The 18,745-nt window shown below is 43.4% G+C and overlaps 1 protein-coding gene across 16 annotated transcripts in view; it reads right to left on the bottom strand.

Moving 5' to 3' along the window:
- The window catches only part of LOC128760232 (receptor-type tyrosine-protein phosphatase T-like), a 203,969-nt gene that overhangs the window by 122,953 nt on the left and 62,271 nt on the right, over nt 1-18,745 (bottom strand). For all 16 annotated transcript variants that reach the window (XM_053867406.1, XM_053867409.1, XM_053867407.1 and 13 more), the window contains exons 7-8: nt 18,007-18,181; nt 7,002-7,295 (exon numbers count right to left, since the gene is read on the bottom strand). In XM_053867406.1, coding sequence (XP_053723381.1) covers nt 7,002-7,295; nt 18,007-18,181 — 469 coding nt within the window. The remainder of the gene's footprint in view (nt 1-7,001; nt 7,296-18,006; nt 18,182-18,745) is intronic.

Raw genomic sequence — 18,745 nt, 5'->3', positions numbered from 1 at the left:
GAAATGAAAATGCTAAAATGAAACGTGGAGGAGGATAGAAGGTGGGAGAACTATCCAAATTCAGAGGGTCATTGTGATGATGACGCCTCTTCGCCATCTCCTCCTCCAAGTTTATATCACCTGAAACTCCACGTCGCCTACCATTGTACCGTTCACTTCTCACGCTATAAATACCCGCTTTTCACTTCAAAATGCAGCAGCATCACCTCCTTCACACTTCTGATGAATTAACTTTTTATGTGAAGGTTGTTAATGTGAGTGTTGGCTAATATGTTAGCCTTTAAAAGATGAACCTTTAATCAACCTGCTGTACATGAATCTTGTCGCAGCAGCGTCGTCTCTCTTCCTCTCTTGGCTTTATTGGATGCTAATGTGAGCTTTGGCGAACCACATAGCTTCATGTCAGCCAAAATCATTTGGTCTTTATAGACCTGGACCGCCACTTTGCGATCTGCTTCGTGTCCACATCCCGAAAAGAAGTGCTTTCATAAGAAGGATGTTAATGCAGGTGCTGGCTAATGAGATGCACCATAAAGATGGATTTTTAATTCACCTGCTGGGTTTAAATGTACTGAAATGGCCAGCGAACATGAAGTGATGTTCTGCCAAGTTCAGCGGAATTCATTAAGTTTGGCGCTCGTGTCCGTGCTGCATTCACTTCCAAAGACAAATTGGCAGTTAAAAATAAACAGAAAGTAGCCTATCAAGGCAAAGTCTGATGAAGAGGAAACGCACTTTTATATTCCAAAGTTGAATGGAAAGTGTTTGTTTCCGACTTGACTTTGGGATCTCTATGGTGATGTCACTTTTTAATCGCCATCCATGGAGATCATGGATGGAAGACGAGAAGAGGACTAAAGAGCAGGCACGGGATAGGATTTTGACTAGCTGATGGATTATCAAAAGAATAAGCAGTTAATCACATAATATAGTTGAAATCAGAGTGATGAAATTTAAGTTGAATCTGGAAGTGTCCACTGATGAATGAACTCATGACTGCATCTTAGAACAGAGTTGATTTGTTTTGTGTGTGTGCGTGTATGTGTTTCTATTTTGTTCTTTAAACTTACTACAATTTCCAACGATAAGCCATTACTTTTTTCTCACAGTCTTAATGTCAATGAAAGATGTGATGAGTTCATGATTCAAGCTTCATGAGTCAGTCTTGATTCAAAACTAGTTTAGAAGTGATCCTCATGCATTTTGAAGCTGGGTGCACCACTGACCTCTACAGCGCAGACAGCACCACTGGCTTATGTGCGGCTTATGTACGAACAAGATCTATTTTCTTTCATAAAACTCCAGCACTGTAGTACAGAATTTATGGTCATTATGGTCATTTGTAGCCATCATTGCTATTAAATTTACTCTCTGTGATCATGGATGTATAAGTCAGAATATCACATTGTATAAAGAGAAAGAAAGTTTACATGTGAATAATCTGCGTTATTTGGACTAAATAATTACGTTTGACTGGATTAAATTAATACAAATTAATCACTTTAATGCCCTGAGGCTTTTCTCCATAAGCATCATGTGAAGGCAAAACAGAGGATGGCAAAATCCACTTCCTGCAGGAAAGAACCTGTCCTTCACAAATCTAAAGATTAGTTGTGTGTGTGTCCAGAGATGACACTGAGGAGAATAATGAAAACACACGGAGGTCATGTCTGATTAAAGGAACAACTGGTCCAGTGGGTTTCATTTGTCAGTGAAAAGAAAATTACCCAAATGAAAACAACATGATGAATTATTCTTAATCCTTGAGGAGCGAGCGAGGAGTGATGAGCGGGAGGATGCCGTCAATAGCAAGGAGACGCTCGCTGGTAGAAAAAAAAATCAATCACTATCAAGGCTGCCTCCTCAGCGCACCTCAAGCGAAATGCTGAAGGTACTTTCAGCTAACCTCGTCCATTTACCCCTCTCTGCAAATGTTCCTCCATGTGAGAAACACCAGAACGTTGGTGAGAGTCCCGGAATCAGACGCCAAACTGCGCTCACAGGTAATGCAAATGCAATTTTGTACAGTTTAAACATCCGGTCGAAGAGCTCCTTATATGGCTCCACAAAGACAGTGAGCTCTATTAATGCCTTTGGTGTTTGGGACTGTAAAATATCTGACAGATATTTTATCTCACTAAGAACAGTGGAGAATGTTACACGGAGGCTAACAAACTTGAGATCTATTTGGGCTCATAAACCTCTTGGCTCTATAGCTCTGTCACAGTTTTGCGCTCCTGATATTTCTTTCAGTAGGCGTGTGATGCCTGGCAATCTTGCAAGCATTATACCTACATGCCCACTGTGTCTCTATCAGTCTTTGTAACTCTCTTGGGGCACCCTGAAACATCTCCCTCTGTACCGGCCGTCATTTGTGCACATATGACCCTCACACTAAGACATACAGTTTCTGCAGAAGAGAAAAGAAGTAATTATGGGATGCATTTCACACTGTCAATTAATGCTAAATTTAAACAATGTGCATTGCAGTGCACATAAAAAGCTAATGGGGCCTCTAATTTAATGCGTGCTTGCACACCTGCGTTCTTTCCACTCATAACTGAGGCTCCGTCATATGCTTGCCCTACAAGGTGGTTTTTGTAGTCAAGACCGTACTTCTGCAAAATTTGTATTATTTTCTGTGAAAGTGAGGAAGCATTCAGGCGCTGTGCTGCCTCAAAGGCAGGAAAGCTTTCACATACTGACCCATTTTAATAGTATCTAATTACAAAGGACATCTGTTCTTTCTTGCTTTGGTCTTTAGTCTTGTCAATGCTGAAAGCCTCACTTTGGGCAACTTCACTAGTTATTGAAGTGTGAACCATTTCAGCTATTTCATTTTGTGTGTCATGCCCAAGATATGCTGCATTTCTTTGACTTGTGGGGTGGGATTGTGTTTGTCAAGCAGTTCCATAATAGAGAGAAAATTTCCTTTACTCTCACCTTCTGATTCTTGATGTGCTGATGTTCTGCTTAGCTGTGAGGAGCATGGTTTCTCTAACTGTTGTAATCTTTATTTTCCTTCACTAATTTATTATATTCTGCATTTAAGGAGGCTGAGAGACTTTTCATACTCTGCCCACGCTAACATCGCATTAGTATGTGCTCCAGATTTGGCATGGCCTAAAAGTCTCTCATCTTTGAAGGCTGCCTTTTTCCAATTTTTGAACCCCTCTTCAGATGTAAATGCTGAAGCACCTGAGGAGGGGAGACTGAAGTTCTGGCAGGCATAACAGTAGGCTGAGTCTTTACTCTGAGAGTATTCCAGCCATTTATATATGTTATACCAGTCTCTAGAGAAGCATCGTCTTCTGTCCCCTTGAAAAGTTCGAGGAAAGATTTTCAGTTGCAGCAGCTTGGGCTGCTCTGCTCTTGACTGGGAGATATCTATGATGAAACAAGAAGCAATCACATATACAAGCAGCAGCGGACGTTAGCTCGCTAACTCAGTTCTACGTGCCAAACACATGTCAGAAAGCTGCTGTAACAGCGCCATTTAGCACTTAAAAAGCACATGTCACGACACATACTCTTCTTTTACCAAAGAATGTTATGACTGATTTACTTACTGGTAGTTTTCTCGCGCCCCGTTGAGCCATTGCAGTCGGAGCGTGCAATAGCGGGCAGGGGGCGGGAGCTACTGTGAGTGATGGAAGGTCAAGAGCGGCTTGCTTGGCTGGCTCTGCCATAAATGTACAGCATTTAGGATGAATCATATGAAATGCATAACTGACGCTTTATGCGATTGGCGGGTGGGGTGGCCACGCCCTGGTGGCGCCACTGCCCGAATCCTCGTGCGAGTAATGGCAGCCAGCTACAACAACGAAGCGGAGGAAAGAGACTCAAACACAATAACAGATGTCACTGCAATTTATGGTTCCGGTGGCGAGGACTTCACTCGTTTCAGAACGTTCAATACAATGATTCCCAGCCCGCAGGAACAACTTAGCTAACAGAATTTATGATTGCAAAATCATCTTTTTTTTTTATATATATTTTTTTTAAATCTCAATCTTGCAAAAATACACTTTGTACTTCCCAACTCTGACTCAGCGATCCTCCCCGACCCACATGAACGTGTCTCACCCTTCAAAAATGTTTTCCAACCAGGAAGACTATTCTCACTGATCCCTATTGTGAACATTTTTTTTTAAAATCATCTCAAACAAAATGGATTGTTAATGTCTTGGATTCAATTTGCGAGCAAATCAGCGCCGGCATCATCAGCGACAGGACGTCGCCACAATCAGAAGTGGAGCCACAAGCTGTTTATCTCTAATCAGCCCCCGAGACTGAGAACAAGAATGGTCCAGATGAATTAACTGCACTGAGGCTAAAAATGCAGAAAATGCTTCCTGTCAGATGGAGCTTTGCTAATTTATATTGAGTTGTTCCCTCATTTTTTATTGCATTATTTCATCCAGCCTCATTTAATGGAAGTGACAGTGGATTAACAATTAAAACAGGACTGCGGGCCATTGTGACTAGCAGGAGGAGAGTTCACAGCAAACCATAAAGAAGAATGTTGTGTCATTTTTGTTGTCAAACACCAACGTGTCTACATGTTCTCCTTCTCCTCCTCCTCCTTCGATTTTATTTATCAACACATTTTCTTCCCCTGTTCCAAGATGGATCAACAGGGCGGCACTCAAAGGTGAGAGGTCCAGATCCCTAGCTCTTTCTGGGAAAAAGATCTGAAGCTTTCGTGAGACAAAACCCAAGCTTGACCTCTGTAGGCTGTCGCCACCGATTATTGCTCATGAAATTGATGTTGCTGATGAGCACTGAGGCGGTTATTCGCTGGCACCTGAGTGCCCTTTGTGACGCTTACCTGATCGGATAGGTGAACACAGTAGGTGTGTGGAGACAAACACACACAATGTAGCTAGAAGGCTTGTGAACATCTGTCATACCTGCCTGCTCCCATCCCATCACACAAGGACACACACTCGCGATCACACGCAGCAGCCTTTGAACGCTTGTGACAGGGAAATAATGCACCACTAGCACAGAAACACATGTTCCACTTCTCTTCTTCACTTCTCAAACAAACAACAACAACGCAGTTCAACTAATGTCTGAAAAAATGGAAAGTGAGTGGACTTAAGTAAATTATTATTACGAGAGTAGAAGCACTTAATTTCAAGTATATATAAAAATAAATAAATAAATAAATACAAAATGGCTGACCACAATTTGAGTTGTAATATTCAGGCCAAATCACAATCGAGTGAGGAAACACATTTGAATTGTCAGAGATGATCACGTCCAAGCATGACCACAGGTTGTGTTTCCCTGGTGTGTGAAGCTTTTAAAGAAATGAAACGTGATGACCCTCATCAGCAGCCAGGGGAAACAATTGAGGAAAAAGAAAAGACTCGGCGGCTAAAAAAGCTGAGAGACCAAGTCGTACATCATCAGCTCGACTCTGACACATTCCCAGACAATAACCGGAAGATTGAATCATTTTCTGTGATGATGGTGGAGGTTTGAGCAATGTACAGAGGAAAACAATGGAAGGTGAAACTTCAGGGAGGGGGATGAGTGCAGAGCAAGTGTGTGATGTTTAACACATTATTTTCACCTACTGATAGAGGCAGTGTGAAAATACAGATTATGAAAGCAGAAAGTGACACACACGACTCTATAAATCAATGAATGAGTGATGCTCATTCATTGATTGCTATGGTTTCCAATGGACTAGAAATGCAGTTTAATTTGTCAGAATTAATTTGTCAAGGGTGTGTGCCTTGAAAAAAACTTAACAAACACACTGGTGATGCATAATAATGTGGGTAAATATCATAACTACTTATAGTACATATGCTTTTATTCTATGTCTAAGTTTTGATGTTCTATACCTAAGTCCTTATTTAGCATTTTATTTAATTGCTATCTATCATCTTTGTCCACATTTTACATTTCAAGCACTGATTTTGACAGATAATTTCACTAAAAGCAGACACAGGTTAATACTGTAGTCTCTGCAAAGACATAGGGCGGTTTCAAACTGCGCTCAGTCTCGAGACAAAGCGCGTTGGGCTCAGGAGTCCGAGATGTGAACACAAGCGAGTCGGGATTTGGCCGTGGACATGATGTGGGAGAGCTTCTCACCTCAGGCGTCTCGGTGCTGGATGCCGGAATCTACATGAACAGTGCGACTCCACACAAGCATGATAGACGCTGGGCAGTAAAGGTTCTGATCGTGTGTCTGGGTGGACAATGTGGTTCGAAAACAACTTCTTAAATTCCCAGAACACTGAGTTTCCGCTATTTCCTTGTAAAATAAACATGACGAGACTCTTTCATGTTTAGTTTTGGTTGTGAAATGCCACATTCTGTTACAGTCGTGGCAGAGCTCCGTCATCAGTTCATATCTGAGGTGACGATGACTCATAATGTTAAGAAGTGACTGAGAAATAAGGAGGTCAAGCCGATGGTGGTGAACAGGTTGCCGTCCGGCTGATGACGACTTCCTTGAGACATGTTTTGTCGTGGGTCACAAACTAGGCATTTTGCGCAGAGCGCCGCCAGCTGAGGAGAAAAAGAAGACATTGCCTGAGGCGCGAGGCTGCACAGCAGGGGGCGAATCAAACTCAGACCACCCGAGACGGAACACGTAGTTTGAAATCAGAAGAGGGAAGAAAAAATGTCCGGACCTGTCAGAGAACTGATGAACCTTCATTAAAAAAAAAATACATTACCACTTGTTGTGCTCTTGTCACCCCCACAAGGATTTTCATTATCAGGAATGATTGCCCCAACATGACCTCCTCCATCAGGCAGGTACTTGAACAGCGCTCTCCATCTTCAGGGCACCTTCTTAACATCTCAATTATCATCATCTTTGATTTTAGCCTTTTCTTCTCACAGACAATTCATGATGTCCTCCTTAGACTACACAGTGGGACTGGTGTAGAGGTGACAAACTACAGCTCCCTAAAAAATTCTGAACAAGCTGTGACTGTGAGCCTTCCTCTGTAACAGCCAGGTCCACTTACCTGCACATTTAGTCCTGGTCACCAGAGACGGCCCTGGAGGTCCCGTCCCACCCTCACCGGGTCTGGACAGCAGAACTTTGATCTCGTATTCCACATCCGGATCCAGATGCCACAGTTTGTAAGTGGGAGCGTCCACCACATGTGTCTCGGCCCAGTTTCCAGACGTGGTGCGATACTCCACCTCTTTCAAAATTATAGGCCCATCTCCGATGATGCTGTTGGCATTGGGTTTGATCCAGAGATAGGTGGCGCCAACAGCTAGAAGCTCGGGCGGGGCGATCGGCGTAGGTGGTGCTGTGGAAAGGCCAAGAGATGTACTGTTTTTAATCAGTCAAAGATGCAGTTGAATCACCTCATATGGGTCCTTCTTAAATCTCACCTCATCCCCTAATAAAGTAGCTATTAACCAGCATCATCAAGCATTGGACCATCTGTACTGAACTGTAGGATCTGTGAAGTCTGTGAAAGCACCTCCTTTTTTATCAAATCTCCACCTCTAAATTGATTTCAGTCATAAAAAAAAAAATAAACTGAAGTCATCTTCTTCACATTCAAACTTTATAGGTCTAGTTTTACGGGGATCATGCGCTCAATATCAATCTGCTACAGCTGTGTCGATAGGGAGCTTCACCACTCCACCGTTCACCGTTCCACCGACATGGAACGCCCCTGGAACTCGCACCACTCTGATTGATGAATGTGTCAATGTGCTCCAGGAAACGAGTTGACGCCCTAACATCCCAACATGACGGAGATGAAGAGTGAAGGCAGGCATTTAGCATCAACATGGAAAACAGCCGCCAGTGCAAGGAAACACTTCAGAGAGAGACTTCCAAACCTTTTGCTCTAATCCATCACGCTGCTGAAAAGCTGCTCACAGTGACAATATACTCTTAAAATAATCTGTCAGGACTAAAAGCCTTGGATAGGTTTATTATTTATTTATTATTTTTTTAAGATGACAGCCTCTAGCTAGTTAGTGGAGGCAAGGATTGACGAAAAACACAACAAAGAAGCAGAAACTATAATGACAATTTAAGATCATGTCAAAAGGCTTTTGGGGCAATTTGGTGAGTCCTCCTGGCTACTCCTGGCTACTTCAGTACCTCAGTGATCTGGTTTTCTTAAAAAGCCTGATATGAATCTAAGCGTCTATTATTATAGTTGTTATTAATGTTATCAATATTATTATTATTAGTGGTAGTGGTATAACAAAAAGAATCTCAACAACCACAGTGGTCCTCCAAGGCTGCTATTGTTCCAACTCTGATCCCAAACTACAGAAAGTTGACTTGAGCTGCACATTAGCTACTGATTTACCAAAAAAATGAACTCGTCAGCTGCATCATTTGCACTGTGTAACTGCTCCTGATGTTTCTCGGTGGGGAGAAAGAGCGAGGTTGATGAATCACCCCCATCCCACCCACCAACAACTCGTTTGTAGCGACAAGGCACATAGACCACCCGGTGACACACAACCTGGCGCCCTGATAAAGCAGAAGGACAGGAACCCTGACACAACTTCTAATGAACAGTACCAGTGTAAATTTACTTTGAAAAGACGCTTAACGTCAGTCACTGAAAAACTTAAGTAATAGATCCAAAAAATGTCAAGGATGGAATAGTCTTCTTCTATATTTGTTTTCTCTCCAGACAAAGCTTTCCATTGTTTATAGAAGATTTATAGAAGGGAGAGCCAGACAATACAGAGGTCAGATACACTTTTGTATGTAGAATTTCTTACTCCAGGGATTACTTCAGGTGTCGAGGTAAACTAGTCCACAGTTTAAACAAGTTTGATGAAAAACGTAAGGCTAACCAACATGTGCCAGTAATCCATCAGCATCAGCTACCGTTCAAACAAGCTGGTGAGCAGACGAAGTCGCCCGGACAAGACAAGCATGAAGAAGGCTTCAGCTAAAAAGGGCATAAATGAAAGGAGACTAACTAGGCAAATGATAAGAACACTGAATCTCACGTTTACCAAAATAGCCTTCAATCTGATTACTAATCAACTATTGTGCATGGCGTGGCTCTGAGCAAGGACACACAGCAGAGGAAAAAAATCTGAATGAGAGGAGAATGTAGTAAGCATTTGAAGAAAATTCCTTCAATGCATTTAATGCTAAGTTTTGTTAATTTGTTGTATTTTTTGCATTATTTCTGGAACTACATACCTGCTACTCAACAGTATTTCTGCATATGTGTCTCCATTTGTGTTATATTTTCAAATGTTAATGTTTACCCATAAATTTATCTACAATCACATTGTTGCAAGTCACTTTTGTCTTTTTCATGAATGTAGAATAGAATAGAATACTTTAGAATATTCTGTCACTAATTTTATTCACCATTTCTTCACAATTTTGATGCATGTATACAATTACTCAAAATGAAGACCTGACTTATCACTTGAGCACATTTTTTATTTACTTGCTAATGATAATGCAACAATGTTTGTAACCAAGCATTACTTGTCAGTTTAATCATTTCATGTCTATATATACATGTACTGCTTTAGATGCTTTAGAGATAGATTTAACTTTAATATAAAAAACAAAAATGTATTATTTTCAAATGAATACACTCAAAAAGGATTTATACTCACCTTGTTTTATGCATTTATCCATTTACGAATTTATTCTTTTTTCCTTATTACACATAAAATACATTGCAGCATTTGCTTTTGTGGATTTCCAGTAAATCAATATCTGAGCTTTGCACCAAATCAAAGTCACATGTTTTATTTTATTTATTATTTTTATTATTCATTTATTATTTTTATTACAATTGTTTCAAAGCACTCAGCTCCACTTCTATTTGTGTTTTTCCTCTGTCACATCATCTTTGATTACAGCAGTTTCAACTTAATAATTATACTTGTGGAAACAGCAATTTTACTTCAACCAAAACACACAAGAATTAAAATGACAAATCAACATGCATAACATGCAGTTTGGTGGAGAAGAAAAACAAACAAAAGGGTTGAAAACATGTTTGTCTTCATTCACTAAAGGTTGGGTGACTTTTCTGTCTCTGACCTGAACAACTTAATCCTCAAAGAAACTGGTTCACGATTTGTTTCAGCAACAACATTAATGACCTTACTGTTGCTCACAATTCATCGACTTAATCCTTCCAGTTTCTTGCATGTCAAAAACATTCTTGACACGTTTGTTCTAAAATATTAATGAATGACCAATGTCTGCTTGGATGAACCAAAAGACCTCTCATAGGACTCTGCAGGTTAACCGTAACTGATAATTTCCTTGGACAACAACAGACTCACGAGGTTGCCCCACTTCTGAACCTTCTGGTTTCTGATCTCTTTCATGTTCCTACATTGCTGTTTCACCTCCCCTCATTTCCATTCCATCATCCCAGGCTTCCGCCTTTTGTTCCAACTCCTCTCCCCCTTGCTACAACTTCGCCTCTGCGCTCACCTCTGTTTTCTCTGATCCTTCTTCTCACCCTTCTCTCTCTTCCTACCTGACACTCCTCTGCTCCTCCCCCTTGCTCACCCCGACATACCTGTTCATACATTACTTATGCTTCTCTCTTCAAAAATTCTGTGTGAAGTGTCCGCTCTCTGTCTCAAAAATCCACTGGACACACGCTGACGCTGAAGCACATGAAAGAGCAACGGACACAGAATACCAATAATGAGACAAAGTGTGCCGCATTTACACCCTGTGCACACAGATGCGAAGACAGACACAGTTTTTGCTTCCCATCCAGAACAACAAACTCGAATGTAAAACTAGAACCATCAGAGAATATGATGATGATGATGATGATGATGATGATGATGATGATGATGATGATGATGATTACTATTATTATTATTTCTAAGCTTTTATTTTTTTAAGTAGAATGAAAATTCATATGTTAAATTCCAAAAAAGTATTATTATGTTATTAGTAATACTAGTAATATTGGCCTAGTAGTAACATTTACGATGGTGAGGAGGAGAACAAGGACTACAGTATAGTGGAGTGAGATTTGACCATCAACTGCGGTGCAGCACTAGAACTGGAGTGATGAATCAACATTTGAGAAAAAAAGACAGTAGACACTGAGCTCCAACATTCAAGATGTACTTATTAATAACACCCTTTTAAATAATGCAAATGTAGATAACATAGTAATAAAAAAGTACTCCAGAATCTTGGAAGCGACAAAGAGCATCCAGTTTTGCCAATCAAACTACAGTCACTAAAACATAGCATTTTATCCTGAACTGTTACACCGCTCTCTGAGTCAGGCCAAGAATATCCACAAAATAAACACCAATCTCAAAATGTTTTTACCTTGAAACTAGTGTGTTTAGTTACTTTCACTAACTCAAACATTTTCGATTTCCGAGGCCTTACCTGCCATTCAAAAGTGTTATTTTGGTAAATAACTGGTAATGCAGTTCACACCCAGAGGGAGTTTTGTGCACTGACACATCGCACTGAGCTGTCCACCAACCTATTGATTCCCTTATCAGGAAATAGACATATAGACGACGCTGGAAATGAGCTTTGGGCTACAGCGAAACACACACATACAAGCGAATACACACCTACACGGACAGACACTCACACACTTCGATAGCGACCGCTGGGTCTAATTCTTGGACAATCAGCTATATGTCCACCTGAGGTGACTTAGAAAGATGTTGCCGCTTTCACTCGGAACACAGGCACACACCACACACACTCGGCACGGCGTCCACAGGGCAGAGGCTGACGGTGGCTCTCCCAGATCTCTGCTACGCCCCACTGAGTCTTATCTCTGACAGACAGAACACACACCTACACTGCTGTGCAGCTGCCTTTGTGAGGACACACGTTTCCCCCAGAGCTCTTCGCGTCAAACTTCCACCGTCAACCCAAACTCATCAGTCGGAGTGCAAACTTTTAAATCATGTACTTTTAGCAAAGACGGTGCCGCATCACTGTATTTAAATCAACTCATGAGCGCCTCTTGGGTGTTAACTAATGCGGCCATGGGGAATAACAACATGTCGGTATATGTGGGGATGTCGAGGAAACAGATCAAATTTATGAAGGACTTCGGCTCTACCTTCGCAGTTATTCTGGTGTCTTTTCTCTCAAGTCATGCAGGTCAACTGCTTAAAAGCATGCTCCTCTACACACATGTTGCCAAGCAGCCCAGCACACACACACACTCACAGCTGACACACCCTGAGAGAAAGTTGTGACCCAAGCGCACCAAGGGCGCAGGCTACATCTGTTCTACAAGAGGCGTACAAATGAGAAAAGCATGGAAGCAGAGAAAAACATCTGCGAGTGTATGTGATTGTGGGAATGTTTCTGACGGTTGGCAGTGTGTGTGTTTCCATCATCATACAAAAGCCATAGCTCAATGAAAAACCTGCTTTACTCAAACAAAATTATGACAACTCCATCATACTCACTCGCAGGTGAGAGGTGTGAATTGAAAGATGGATGTGTGAAAAGACCGCGAGACGAAGCGGACAGAAAGGTGTGAATCACTCCTTATTTTTAATAGCCTCGTTTTCGCAGATGGTTCGGACAAACCTCATCGCAAGGAAAGCAAATTCTGGTGCTTGAAGCTTGTTTGGGTCAATCTACTGTTATAGGTAAGATTGGTAAGATGGGTATGAGAGATGGAGATTTTCTTCTTGAGGCAGGATTGGGAGCAGTCTTTTGAAGCAACTCATAGACAATCTAAGAAGCAGGCAGAGGTGTGCAATTGGCCTACACATTGGGCCACAAAAACACAGGTCGTGACAATATTTTTTTTCTATGATAAGCATAGTTTTGTACAAGCTATACAGACAGCACCGCTGAGTCTGAACAATGCAGGTTTCACAAACCTATGAACTTTGCTTCAGTCACAACAAATTCACCGAACACACACTGGTTCCTGAGCTTCTGTGGTCACACACCATTTGGTGTGGAGAAATTCACTCTTGCTTATTTGCTCTTTATTCATCTGCAATTCCTCTGCAAATCTTGAACAAAGCCATGGTAACAAGGTCGAAATGACTTGTCCCAGAACAAATTAATTCAATTTACAGGGGCGGAGCTACATGGTGGCCAACGGTGGCCTTAGACTCCCTTGGCATCTCTCCGGCCACCCCACTGACAACCTACAAGGGCAGGTGCCTGGCCTTATTTTGGGAGGCAGCATGAGCTATGTAAAAAAAAATAAACTCCTGATAATTTACATTTTTTTTAAAAAGGGGATAGGTCCAAAACTTTCTCACCGATGATCGTAAAGTGGACTTGAGTTAAGTCGTCTTTCCGCATCGCATGTTGACATATGAGGCCTTCAATTTGCCCACATTTCCTGCACCCGGCCAGCAGCACTGACGCAAAAAAGAACTAGGGTGGAACTGTTTAAGGTTCTGTTACCTCACGATGTCAGCTTGTCTGCACCATGAAGTTGGAATTAAGACGAAGCAAAATCATGTTGGACAAACTTGGAAAAACCAATGGCTGCATCGGACCCCACCGACAAACAGAGACCAGTCTAGAGCCATATCTTACATATGACATATATCAGTGTACATTAGCCACTACAGGTTTAAAACTTGTTTCCTGATTACACCAGCTTCCCTCAACCTGCCGGGTCCAAGATAAGTAGGACCTTGTCCAGGCAACATCTATAAAAAGATTACTGGAACAAGTCGTCAGAGAACGGAAGAGAAAAGTGGTCCTCAAACACTTCCTATTTTGCCCCCCACCCCCAAGTGTCCTTGTCCAAGCATACTGCAGGCAAATTACACATTTGGTGGCGCAAGTTGACGTAGAGTGGGTGTTTCAAAATGGTTCCACTAAAGGCTGCTAACAACAGCAGATATTTGTGATGTTTTTTGGGTATACTTTTTTGCAAGATAGGGTTTCCGCTACATATAAAGGACTGTGGCATTACGCCGTATCTTAAAAGAAAGCTGCTAAGCATACAAAAAATGGTCTCTTTTTAAAGATAAAATCTCACATGATCAAACGTATTCAAATTAAGTTGAAACATTGAAACAAACGGATAACTCAACACATCATCTAGGCGGACATGAACATCAAGGTTTTCAGTGTTTTTCATGGACAAATCCACCCAAAACCAATCATAATATATATTAGTTTCATAATCATACAACCACCATAATACTGGAGTTCATTGCTTCCGGAACTCATGTGCCGCATTCCGGTTGGACATAGAAGTGGGAGGGAGGCTTGGATTGGAGATCCTTGCGGAAATCTTGCATGGAATCTCAGTTGTATTTCATATGTGCTCCGCCCTCTAACGGCCTTCGCTAGTGGTTAATCCACATCGAGGCACTGGCCTCGGCCTGAGACTTCGATTGATTGGCTCTCCGCCCAGGAAGGCACCACCCAACACGTATAACTCTCCCCTGCTCCCGCCGCTCTGCTCCTTTTTCCACTCAGCCTGCGACTACAACCATCGGGTTAACATGGAGCGTTCCTGTTCTTCCTGCGCTGATTCTCTCGGTGAGTCCCACAAGCATGACGCCTGCATCGTCTGCTTGGGGCCTGAGCACCTGAGACTGCTGGACTCATGTCCCGCCTGCGTAGCTCTTCCAGGAGAAGAGCGTCTGGCACGCTGGAAGGGAGTCGACCAAGAGTCGGCCTCTCTTCCAGCTACTCAGCCTCCTCAGTCCGTTACGGAGGAGGATGAGCGTCGTTTTTACGAGGAGGAGGTCCACCTTAAAATATTCCCCGACGACGACGACCTGGGGGTGGTGGACGAGGCCGTGAGTACTCCAGCGGTGCCTAGCCTGAGCAGGTGCCAGTCTGAGCCTGGTTCCGTAGGCCTCCCTCGTGTTCAAGCTTCGTGGTCGCTAGCTAAAAAGGCTAGGCTAACACTAGCTTCCTCGACCATCCGCCATCCTGCACCGCCCGTGTCAAGTCGGCCTGGTTCGAGTTCTTCAAACGCACAGGTGAGTGCTGGCCGGCCTAAGGAACTTCATTTCCCAGCAGCCTCTGCAGCTGTCGTCTCTGGCAGCCATTTTGCACCGCCTGCCTCCGGGAGGTCCCGTCCGTGTTCTCCAAGCGCTCGGGTGAGTGTCGTCACTGGTGGCCATTTTGCTTCGCCTGAGTCAAAAGAACCCAGTGCGGCTGGGCGGGCATTTTCTGTCTCTGGCTCAACCCCTCACAGACTTCCACTCGGTGTGGGTGGATTGGTGCGGCCCCCTCGCCCCTTGGTTAAACAGATCATTAAGCAGGGGCTACGCACTTCAGTTCTGTCGCTGTCCCCCCGAGTTCACGGGACTCCGTCTCACGTCTCCTCGCTCCCCAGCAGAGCGTCTGTGTCTGGAGCAGGAGGTGGAGTCGCTCCTTCAGAAACGAGCTATCTCTCTGGTGCCTCAGGAAGACCGCGAGAGAGGGTTCTACTCGGTGTACTTTCTGGTCCCCAAGAGGTCGGGAGGTCTCAGACCAATTCTGGATCTGCGACAGCTGAATGCTTTCGTCTCCTCCCGCTCGTTCAGGATGCTGACAATAAAGCAACTGCTCGAGTGTGTCAGGCCAGGGGATGACCTCCGTCGATCTGACGGATGCGTACTTTCACGTTCCCATCCTACAGCGCCACAGGCGCTACCTGAGGTTTGCAGTGGGGGACAACTGTTACCAGTTCGACCGGGTACCCTACCCCCTGGCTCCACAGACCTTCTCGAAGGTGGTGGATGCTGCGTCGTATCGGTCTCAAGTCCTGATGTTGAGGGCCTTTTATTCCCCACCTCATCAGTCTGACCAGGAGGCTAGGATGCACCGGTTGTGCCCGGTGCGGGCCCTAGCTTGCTATGTGGACAGGACAAAGGACTTTCGTCTGACCAATAGTCTGTTTGTATGTTATGGAGAGAACCTGAGAGGGAAAGCTGTCACTTTGCAGCGCCTTGCCCACTGGGTTTGTATGGCCATTTCTGCTGTATACAAAGCTGAAGGCTCTGTGGCCCCAGAGGGCCTCAGGGCTCATTCAACTAGGGCCATCTCCTCATCTGCTGCGCTTTTCGGAGGTGCTTTCATGGAAGACATCTGTCAAGCTGTTTCTTGGTCTTCTGCTTCGACCTTTGCTCAGAACTATCTGAGACATGACGGACACTTCAGTGGCTCACACTGTTTTGTCTGTTCAGGGATCTTCGACCATGGATGGACCCTCTGGTCGTTGATTTGGTTCTTTCCTGTCAGGTCTTCTGTAAGGCCATGCTGGGAGTGAACTAATCCCTACGGCCTTCGCCGTGGTTTTTAACCAATAGCGACGGCTATTAGAGGGCGGAGCACATATGAAATAGAAATTATGGTTACTCACGTAACCCAGGTTTTATGAATATGTGCGTAGCCCTCAAACTGGCTGCCCAGCAGGCCTGTTTCCGCTGAGTTCCAAAAGTAGCAGAGCAGCGGGAGCAGGGGAGAGTTATACGTGGTGGGTGGTGCTTTCCTGGGCGGAGAGCCAATCAATCGAAGTCTCAGGCCGAGGCCAGCGCCTCGATGTGGATTAACCAATAGCGAAGGCCGTTAGAGGGCGGAGCACATATTCATAGAACCTGGGTTACGTGAGTAACCATCATTTTTTCCCATATATGGTTGTGCTACACCATATCCTTTTCTATTTCAGAGTGTTATTAGATTTCTCTCTTTGTATTTGTTCCAACATACAACCCACTTTCTCCCCAACACCTACTACATTAGAGTCCTTACGATTACCATTTTTTATTTATTGTTTTCTTCAGTTTTCAACTCCTCGCACAACAGCCAACCAACAACCTCTTCTGCTACTTAGGTGCTGGGATTCTTGTTTGCCGTGAATTCTCCTATTATTGTTTCCGCGGTGTGTGAAGTGTGTGTGCTGGTTTGGAAGGATAGTTTAGGGACCAAGAGTGTCACAACCATCTGTTAGTGGAACACACCGTCTGCTCAATGACTGCGTAAATCTATGACTGTCCTCTGTGTGAGTGAAGCTCAGGTGCTGTCAGACAGGCCCTCTGCCAGGGGAATCCAACAACACCTTGTCACAGACACACACACAAACACACACAAGCATACCAAAGAATGTTGGCTAAATGTGTGTCCTCATTCCAATTTTCATTTGGACCCCAGATGTGTCTCCTTTACATGATTAAAAAATGCAAGTGTATGTGTGTTTAGTTGCAACCAGGTGAGCTGGGGGCTAATTAATTTGAGGACATGCTGGAGGTTGATGCAGCAGCAGATCATGAATGTTTCTAGATCGTCGTATGCTTTGGACTCCAGTTGTGAACATTTTGCACTTTTTACTTCCATGTATTTTTACTTCCTGGTTTGCCCCTTTTTTTATTTTTCTAAGAGCAAAGTATTATCAAGCTTATGAAGATGCTTATCAGTACTTCCTGATGTATAATTACGGGCTAATATGCTGCTATCATACATAGGATGTTGTTTATTGATGATAAAATAAAGTGTTACCAAAACCTTGCTTTTTTAGTCTTTTATCTAAAGACCTCGTTTAAGTAGCGTCTTTCATGAAGGGAAGCAATGTTCTGTACTGCACCCACTCAGGGTGACACAGACACTGCAGCAATAGATGATTTTTTCATTGTAGCCTTTGTGTTTAAAGTTAGCTGAAGGCGACAGCTCATCGATTGAACTCTGGACGAACGTCAGAAAACGAAGGAATGCACATTCAACATCTGTTGCTCTCTGTGAAACCTCCAACAACGCTGATGGATACAGACAGAAAACTGGAAAATATAATGCACAACATCGGAATACGATTAAGCCAGACAACAGCAGAGTTGTGCGGCTGTAACTCCATCACGGAGTTCACAAAATCATTAACTCCCGCCCTCCAAACATCAATATCCTTCACAGCAGGACAGACACTCCGATTCCTACAGTTCAGAGAGAGCAGAAAGGTCTGTGAGGGAAGGTAAAGAGTTTCTCCCTGAATTGATTTGCTATGTGAGATCATTCTTCCTCAATGAAAGAAGAGAGGAAGCTGTGAAAGGTTTTGCTGTGAGGGTGAATCAAAAAACTACCTTTGACGATGAGGTCGGCATAGTTGGACACTCCGGACCCTCCGTCTGATCGGATAACGCAGCGGTAGCGACTTGTGCTGCGTTGTGAGGTGTCGCCGACGTTGACAGTCGCTGAGAAGCGTCTGTGGTTCACCACTCGGGTCATCATCAGTGAAGTGTCTTTCCCGTTCCACTGCTGCCAGGGGGCAAAAACAGAAGAAAATAGTTAGATTACTGCAGTATTTCAGCATTTGTTGAATGTTTTGCTCATACATCTAAAACTTAGCGTTGAATTACTCGAGATCAGTCTTGGTCTCATGACCACTTTTTTGGGGGACCACTTTCTCAGTCTCAAATGAAATTTTTCCTCTATCTTGTCTCGGTCATGGACTGGACGAGATTTCTACTCAAGACCAGGCAGAGACAGACAGAGAAAACTGCCATAATTGGTAAAAGACAGATTTTTGTTTTGTTGTTTTATTCTTGATATTTATCGACGGTTGCAAACTGCTCCACAAAAGGGCCACAGTGGGTGCTGGTTTTTTCTTCCTAACTAATCAGGAGGAGACCCAAACAACAATAGTGTGTCTGAAGACTGCTGTTTGTCAGACCGGTGCTGCTTGTTTCAGATGATGCCGGATTGGTTAACCAATGTGTACCTGCATTGAGTTTGAAACTCCTTATATATACAGTCTTGGTCTTGTATGTGTCTCAATACTCTCCACTCTCAAAAATGTCCACTTGGTGTGGTCTTGACTAC

Source organism: Synchiropus splendidus, chromosome 6 (assembly GCF_027744825.2).
Source record: "Synchiropus splendidus isolate RoL2022-P1 chromosome 6, RoL_Sspl_1.0, whole genome shotgun sequence".
NCBI classification, from domain to species: domain Eukaryota; kingdom Metazoa; phylum Chordata; class Actinopteri; order Syngnathiformes; family Callionymidae; genus Synchiropus; species Synchiropus splendidus.
This window is presented reverse-complemented; position numbering and strand designations above follow the sequence as displayed.